The sequence below is a fragment of the Chelonoidis abingdonii genome, chromosome 2 (genome assembly GCF_003597395.2).
Source record: "Chelonoidis abingdonii isolate Lonesome George chromosome 2, CheloAbing_2.0, whole genome shotgun sequence".
Lineage (NCBI taxonomy): Eukaryota > Metazoa > Chordata > Testudines > Testudinidae > Chelonoidis > Chelonoidis abingdonii.
This window is the reverse complement of record NC_133770.1, coordinates 20,561,531-20,570,388: the sequence shown is the minus strand read 5'-3', so window position 1 is coordinate 20,570,388 and position 8,858 is coordinate 20,561,531. Positions and strand designations below refer to the sequence as shown.

At 43.7% G+C, this 8,858-nt stretch overlaps 1 protein-coding gene across 7 annotated transcripts in view; it reads right to left on the bottom strand.

Annotated features, from left to right (window-relative positions):
* The window catches only part of RBM33 (RNA binding motif protein 33), a 185,594-nt gene extending 179,561 nt beyond the window's left edge, over nt 1-6,033 (bottom strand). For all 7 annotated transcript variants that reach the window (XM_075062195.1, XM_075062196.1, XM_032775613.2 and 4 more), the window contains exon 1: nt 5,776-6,033. In XM_075062195.1, coding sequence (XP_074918296.1) covers nt 5,776-5,800 — 25 coding nt within the window. In that variant the 5' untranslated portion in view covers nt 5,801-6,033. The remainder of the gene's footprint in view (nt 1-5,775) is intronic.
* Between the last annotated feature and the right edge of the window lie 2,825 nt (nt 6,034-8,858).

Here is an 8,858-nt window from a genome sequence, read left to right as displayed (position 1 = left end):
CCCAGTGAAGACGGTTGCCATCTCGGTGGGACCTCCAAATTGTCAAAGTTAGACTCAGGACTCACAGTTTGTCAGACCGCTCTGTTTTATTAGCACAACACTCTGCTAACAACACCCAGATAATGTGAGCACCATGCAAGACACAAACTATCTTATTTACACAGATAAAAGGATGCCAACTAAACAAAGGAACAAAGAGAGCAAAAAAGTAAAATATACCTGGGGCACAGCATGCATATCCTACTTCCTTACTAACTCTTATCAATTTAAGGATAATACTTCACCAATGGCCCTTAAGTGGAGAAATTATTGCTTCCTCAATGTCTGCATTCCTGACACCTGGATTGCAGCATTTCAGCTCTTTTGCTTAAAGGTATACATAGCATTTCTTTAATCCTTTCTATTTTTACAATACAATTCATTCTACTTTCACAATACCATTCTCCCTCACACACACACACACACAATCCCCAGACAAAAATAGCCAGCAAGCCTCCAACAGTATGAAAGTTGGATGTTTTCAGTGTGGGATAAAAATCATTTTTTACTTCAGCTGGACTTTTTAAATGAAATACATTGTTTTAAATAAACCTAATTAAAATTAAATTTGAAATCATGACAACCTACATTAAGGTCTAAATTTTCTACAATTAACATCATTTAAATTAATTTCAAAAATAGTAAGCATACATGTTTGCTGCCAAGTTTAAAGAAAGTCAAACCACTGAAATGGTAGAAGTCACTAAGCACCTGGAACCAATACCAGTTGCAGGGCTAAACCAGTTTTTGACAGCAGCAGCTCTTCTGCAGATGCAGAAACAATGTTTCCATTTCAGTTGAATCAACTAGTTCAGTTCAACTAGAGTTAAGAAACCAAAAGGGAGGTGAAAAAGCAGGAAACCTTGTTTTTCTTTTCCAACCTACGAATAAAAATTAAGTGTGAAAGGATGAGTTTTACTACTTCTATAATCTTGAAGAAAATGATGACCTCAAAACAAGTAGTCCAATACACTAACTAAAGATAATACTGATAATACTTTGTTGACTATATCAGTTAGTTTTTAAGCGCAACATGTTTTAATAAATTTTAATAAATCTTTTCTCTTATATATCCAGCATATTTCAGGTAGTTTTATTTAAAAAATAAAACAATTTTAAGATGCTGTTTGTATTTTTAATTAAATTTCCATCCACATAGACCTTGACAAATCATAAGTAAAAAAAAAATCACCTAATAAATAAGAATCATTTTCTAACATAATAAAAATATAAAAATTAAGCATCTGAATAAAATGTAAGTTAAGCTATAAAACTGCTTAAATATGTGTGTAGCTATAGCAGATCTTGCTGGTTAGCAAAAAGAAGTGCCAAATTTAATGCAGAGGCTATATTCAATTGCAACCTCATGTTTTAATACTTACCAATCAATTAGAACCAACATTTCTTTAGGAAAATAACTAAAAAGTACAAATGCTAAACTAAATTTATAATCATGCTTTACCATAAAGCATTTTCATTTAAATCAATCCACCCTATATGTTTTGTTTCATTTCAATGCTGCTCATTACTGCTGGTCAAAGTACAAGAATTTGATACCATGTAACATCCCACTATTTTATTAAATCAAAAAACCTTTGTAAATTTTCCCCTTGTCCAAAAACCATATGTAAAAGTCAGGAGAAAAATTATATCCTACAATATAATCCAATGTTCGGTAGGCAAGAAGTATTTTCTTAATTGCTTATATGTTTAGTTAACTGCTTCCTCAACAGGTATTTTAAAAAACTAACCAAGCTGGCACTGTTTCTGGCAGGAAGTTTTTGTTAACAGAGAGGGAAAGCTGAAAAACTCAATTACTTTACCATCTTTCCAGGCTAATTCAATGTGACTTTGCATCAGGTATTTCAACAACTGCTAAAGCCTAACCAGTGCTGCTACTTTTTCAAAATCTGGAACCTCTGTTTTCTGATGGTGTAGAAGTTTAGTGTCTAGTGTGTTTGAGAAACATGGACTGTTAAAACTGTTAAAGCTGAGATGGGAGAAGAAACAGCTAATCAGAATTATATGAATATATTTTCTTTACGTTCTATTCTCTTTTACCTGGCAGGGCTTAGAAATTTGTGTGTGAATTAGTAGTTTTTCCAAACACTGGTCCCAGATCAATGATCAGCAAGAGAGCAGTGTATAATCCCAGAAAATGTACCATTAATTAATATTCTTTGCTGATTGTTTGCCATAAACAACATCTTCTGTAGCAAATTAAGTCGACTGATAACAGCTATTCAAGACTTTAAAAAACAAAACAAAAAATGGAAAAGAATTTCAATAAATATCACATGCAGAACTGTACATAATTTGACATAGCTTATTTTGTCAAATTACAATTATATACAATTATGGTCTGTATGTACTGAAGAGGCAAAAAGATCTGAAGTACCCTCATTGAGGGCCAAATTGTGCAATCCTTATACTTGTGTAAGCACTTACTCATTGAGATACTCCCAATGAAGTCATTGGCACTTTATGAATACTGTAATCAGAATGATAAGACTTTCGAGGACAGCTTTCCAAAAGGTATGAAGAGTTAGTTTTCATTTTCATGGCTAAAACCATCTGCTGCTAGCTCCTAAAAGTAGTAATGCCTTACTGGCACTAGTCCATGACTGGATACAACTAGTCCTGACCTCAGATCTGTGTAATTTTCAAAACTCTAACTTTTGTAGGCCCTTGTCAAAAGTAAGTTTCAATATTGCCAAAATGGAACACACACAGTAATGGTCAACTGTCAGATAGCATGACAAAGTAGCATGCATCACAGGTAAACAAAAATATCCGGGACTCCGCCCATCTGACTGCACAAAAATGGCATCTCTCTCTAGGTTCTGCCTTTCATTGTCAAGAGAAATTAAGTTACAGTGAAGCGAGACAAACAATTTCAACTGGACCTGTAAAGTGTTCAGAATTTGTAGTACAGCTCTGAATTGTGCAATGGCCAACCACAGGCAAAGATGAAAGGAAGGATGCTAGAGTACTAGTGGCAGAAATTATGTTTTCTTTCTCATAGGTCCAACCCTTCTCTATCCAAAGAGCTCCGACTCTTATCAAAACCCAAACTGTCTACTATAACCTCTTCCTCCAGAGCTTCCTTGAGACATCACTTCCCTTCCAGTCAGCATAAAATGCACCTGGCTAAAGTTATCTGTCTCAGTAGCTCTGACCATTTCATACTCCCTCTTTGCACCCCTTCGCTGGCTTCCTGCTTCTTCACTACATCAATTTTCAACTTTTATCTTTACTTTCAAAGCCACAGCAACCAACATTGTCCTTTATTGGTTACCCAGCTAACAACACCAACCTGTTCATTTCTCCCACAACCATCTCCATGTCTCGTTACTGTATCATCCCGTACATAGGAAGTGGCCACCCTATTCTAGACCACCCAGCCATTACTCTCCTCATTCCTTAAACTCAATTCTGCGATGGGAACAAGAATTGAATCTACAACATTAATGCATATTTTTTTAAAAATTGACCAAGATGTGCACATACCTAAATTGAGTAACAATATGACCTCATTGTTGTGTTCCTTGTTTTATCTCACCACATCCCTGACCTACTGTTTACTACTGTGACTTGTTTAAAATTACATTGCAAACTCTTCAGAAAGGGACTACGTCTTTCTATTTGTACTTACAGCATCTAGCACAGTTTCAGATGTTGGAATACTGAATAATATATTTAACCACCACTCTAACCAAGGGTTCACATCTACTAGCTACATTGAGATAGTCTTTATATGCACTTTGTCTACACTACAATATTACATCGAGAGAACTATTTCAACGTGCACCACTTTTTTTTTAAAAGTAATATATAGCCTATATTGTAAGCTCACTGAGACAAGGGCCACATCTTCTCAACCTCTGTTCATTACTGAACGCAATGCTGACGCTGAACAAACATTTTCTGAACCACACTTAGCACTATGGGGTCCTGGTCCATGACTAGGGCTCCTAGGCACTACAGTAGGACAAATAATAATATAAGTGTAGCTTGAAACAACATTTTGATCAATTCCAGCTCCCTGATCTTGCCTGTCATGCATATGTTTTCACACAAAAGAATGCCCATGCAGCTTGCAACAGTTTTTAAATACACTTAAAAATGACATTTTTCCTTCCCACAAAATATGAAGTGTTTTTACAATGTGAATTTTAAAAACCTCAGTAACAGAACTCAAGTTTTCAGAGTTCACTTTCACATAACAAATGCACTAGTTTCTTTCATCTAGTCACCTCAAGGTTTTGAAAAAAACATACAAAACAATATTTGACACCATTAAAATGTGATGCCCTCAAAGGTACTTACAATCATGTATACTTGTACCCATGTTGCTCGCATTCTGATCCTACCCCAAAATCCTCCCCACTTTTTCCAACTTTTAACAATTAAATATAGATAATCATTTTCTTTTAAGGGCTTATCTTCACTGGGGACTGTAATTATGTTTATATTCTTTTTAACAATTGAGCTACGGTTAACATGACATTATCTGACTTCTGTGTAGACAAGGATACCCATGTTCAGCACTATGACAGTTTCTTTGAGTAAATCTTGTTCCCAAATGGGTTTGCTCATAATTAGTGCAAATGATAATCATAACTTGCCATTGTTTCTACCAAAGGGGCAGCATCCTATCAGCTAACCCAACTGTAAAAAAACTATTAAAAAGTATTTAAATACAAGTATATTTCCTAATGAAACTGATTCCCAAGAGCTAGAGGGCAGGGAGAAGTTGAATACATTTTTACATTAAACTTTTCTGAAGAACTGATTAGATGTGACCCAGCATATCTTTTCCATCTTTAACTCTTAAAGATTGCATTTTGTAGATATGTAAAACATTGTTTGAGACATTTAGAATAGGACAAGATAAAGCAATATGCTATTTTAATTTTATACTCATACAACTCAAGAAAGAATGGCCCAGTGGTTAAGAGTTCTGGCATTGAAACCTTGGCTTTGTCACACATTTGTTACGTGACTATGAGCAAGCTAATTGATCTGCCTGTGCTTCAATTCTCCATTTGTATAATAGCGATAACAACCTCACAAGGTGTTTTTTAGGATAAGTTATTAACACTGGCAAAGTGGTCACATACTCTGATTATAAATGTCACTGGAACAAAAGGCTTTGAATAAAGATACAAGATGAAAATAGACCTATTAGGTCCCGTCCAGTCCAAAGCTTGGGAAATCTGCTGTGCCAGTGGTGAGAAAGAAGCCTTTCCTGGCAAGAGAGCGCCAAAAACACAAACTATAGAAACTTTCATTTTGTAAAAGCGTACAGCCCTTACGTACGGAAAAAGATCTTTCTAAAAGTGAATCAGTGAGACCTTCAGGTTTCCCACATCAGCCCCTTGGCTGCTGCCCACAATTTCCACAGGTATCACAAGAGCAACTGACGGGCCTGGTCAGTTATTCGAAGCCTGTCGAGCAACCGCGAAACTGACCAGAACCGAGTCAATTTCGCTCCGCGGCGCTTCTGCTCGGGGAAGCTATGATCCCTAGCACAGGAAACCAGACAGGAGACACCTCTCAGGAGACCCCCATCGACGCCACCTGCAGGCCCCCTTCAGCGCCGTAAGTCCCCCGCCCCGTTAGGCCCCATGGCCAGAGCTCTCGTCGGCTCCCCCGCAGGCCCGCGCCATAACTCCTAGCGCCACCGCTGCCCACGCCCCCTCCCCAGGTAGTCGCACCGCAGGTCTCAACTACCTGCTCCTCCCAAGGCAGCAGCCATGGCGCCTGCTCCTGCGCGGGCGGCAGCCGCTCCTGGCGGTGTCTCCCGCAGCTGCAATGAGGGCTCGGAGTGGGGGGAAAGCCTCGGGCGCCGACCCCGCTCGGCGCCAGGCTGCAAGGGGCGAGGACACTCCGCCCTCCCGCCGCCTGCTCCGCACCACCAGCCGCAAGAGAACAACAAACTACCACAACATGGCGGCCGCCACTGACGGCTGGGGGTCGCGGCCGCACCGCATCATGGGATAGTGGAGGGCCAGCCCTTCCCTCCAAGAGCGGAAGGCAAGGAAAGGCCGCTGGTTGGCTGGCTGAGGAAGGCCGCACTGGGGCTGTCACGATAAGCGCATGCGCCACACTCGCCTCTACCGGAAATACAAAAAAAAGACTGACTGAGACGCAATGCGCATGCGCCAAAAGTGGTGGAGCTGATCTTGGTGACGTAAGCCGCAGTCTACTGTACGGCTTGTATCTACAGCCGGGGATGCTGGAGACAGCGCTGCGGGCTTCGGTGCACATGCGCATAGGGTTGCTGGCGCTGGGCCGAAGTCGTCCTGCCTTGGGGCGTGCACACTGGCTTCGCTGGAGTGACGCGGCGCAGCGCCGCTCAGAGCGGAGGCAAAGCCAGTCCCTAGCGGGTGCAGGGCCTAGGACAAGCGCACTCGCGCTGTCTGACGTAGAGAGCAGGGAGTGCTGCACCCATCTGCCAGGGCAACCCATGGGCCCCTGGTGGCGGGGCCAGGGTCATGTGCCGCAATCCGATCAGAGAATAATAGCAATATAGGGCTGCAAGAGACCTCGGGAGACCAGCTCCCGCCCCCTGTGCTGAGGCGGGACTAACTCGAGAGCAGTGGTTTGCAAATCGAGGGTCGTGACCCAGTGCTGGGCTGTGGACTGTAAGGCACTGGGTCGTGGCAGCACTGCTGACAGGCTGTTAAAAGTCCCCTCGGCGGTGCTGCCCGGCTAAGACAGGCTAGTCCCTACCTGTTCCCACACTGCACTGTGCCCCTGAAGCAGCCAGCAGCAGCTCTGGCTCCTAGGCAGGGCAGCCGCAGCCCAGGGGGCTCCACACACTGCCCCCACCCCGAGCGCTGGTGCCACACTCCCATTGGTTGGTTCCTGGCCAATGGGAGCTGGGTGCCTGCTGGTGGGAGCCATGTGGAGTTGTTTGCGAGCCTCTGCCTAGGAGCTGGACACGCTGCTGGCTGATTCCAGGGTGCAGTGTGGTCCATGGTGCTAGGACAGGTGGGAAGCCTGCCTCTGCATCTCGGTTGCGCTGCTGACTGGAAGCCGCCAGAGGTAAGCCTGTGTCCCAAGCCCCAGCCCTGAGTCCCCTCTAAGCCCAGAGCCCCTTCCTGCACACCTAACCCCTCATCTCCAGCCGCACTCCAGAATCAGGAGCGGCTTCAGGCGCCAGCACACCAAGCACGTGCCTGGGGCAGCAAGCCACGGGCGCTCTGCCGGTTGCTGCGAGGGCAGCAGGCAGGTTGCCTTTGGCGGCTTGCCTGCAGAAGGTCCGCTGGGTCCCGCGGCTTCGGTGGACCTCCCACAGGCGCGCCGCCAAATCCACGGGACCGGGGACCTCCCGCAGGCAAGCCACCGAAGGCAGCCTGCCTGCAGTGCTTGGGGCGGCAAAATACCTAGAGCCACCCCTTCCCAGAATCTGCACCCCCAGCTCAGAGCCCTGACCCCCTCCTGCACTCCAACCCTCTGCCCCAGCCCAGAGTCCCTTCCCACACCCTGAACCCCTCATTCCTGGCCCCATGCCAGAGCCCTCACACCCACACCCTAATCCTCTGCCCCAGCCCTGAGCCCCTCCCACACCCCAAACCCCTCATCCCTAGCTCCGTTGGGGTGTGGGCATCAACAATTTTCTTCAACTCAGTTGCCAGAAAAAAGTTTGAAAACCACTGCTCTAGATCATCCCTGTCAGATGTTTTTCCAGCCTCATCTTAAAAGTCTTCAATGGTCGAAAATACACAAGCTCCCTTGGAAGCATGTGCAGTGCTTAACTACCCTTGTAATTAGACGTTTTTCCTAATAGCTAACCTGGTTAAATGTCCCTTGCTGCAGATTACTTCTTGTCCTACCGTCAGTGGACATGGAAAACAATTGATCACCATCCTCATTATAACAGCCCTTGCCATGTAAAAACTATTATTAGGTCCCCTTCAGTCTTGTTTTCCCTAGAGTAAATTTGCTCAGGTTTTTTGGCTTCCTCATAAGTCAGGTTTTCTAAACCTTTTATCATTTTTGTTGCTCTCCTTTGAACTTGCTCCAGTTTGTCCACATCTTTCTGAAAGTGCATAACCCAGCAATGGACACGGTACTCCAAGTTGAGGCCTGACCAGTGCCAAGTAGAGCTGATAATTTTATAATGCTTTCACAAATCTTTTCGAGCAGCTGTGCTAGTGTTTAGAAATGGAAAAGACCAACTAGATCATGCATCACCCCTGCCTAGGGCTCAGATTGGGTGAAAAAAGGTGGCAGTACTCCTATAAGCTCCACCAACAAAATAAATCCCACCCATTGAGTCACCAAAATAAGATGATATTTATACAGTCAATTGTGCAGATGGCCTTCTTGAATTTAGCTCCTTCACTTTGGGGCTTGAATATGCCCATGGGCCCAGCCAGAATTCTGGGGCTCAGCTCCTTGATTGTAAGGGGAAAAAGATGTATTTCCAAAATACCACCCACTGGTGACACCAAAGAGGGATCACTTATGTTGACCACCACAGGGCATCTCAATAAGCTGCTACTGAGATGAATGGACAGTTCACACCTCTGAGGGCTACCTTGCCAGTCTCATCTCTGCATCAGTTACACTGAGGGCAGGTCTACACTAAAAACCTGTAGCACTTTAGTGAAGATACTACAATGCCAATGGGAAAGCTTCTCCCATCAGTGTAGTTAGCTACTGCCTCTCGCAGAAGTGGATTATGTCTCTCCCATCAACATAGACTATGTTGTCTATACTGGGGATTAGGTCAGTACAGTATAACTGTCGTTCAAGATGAATTGGGAGTGTGGATTTTTCACACCCCTGAGCAAAGTAGTTATGTC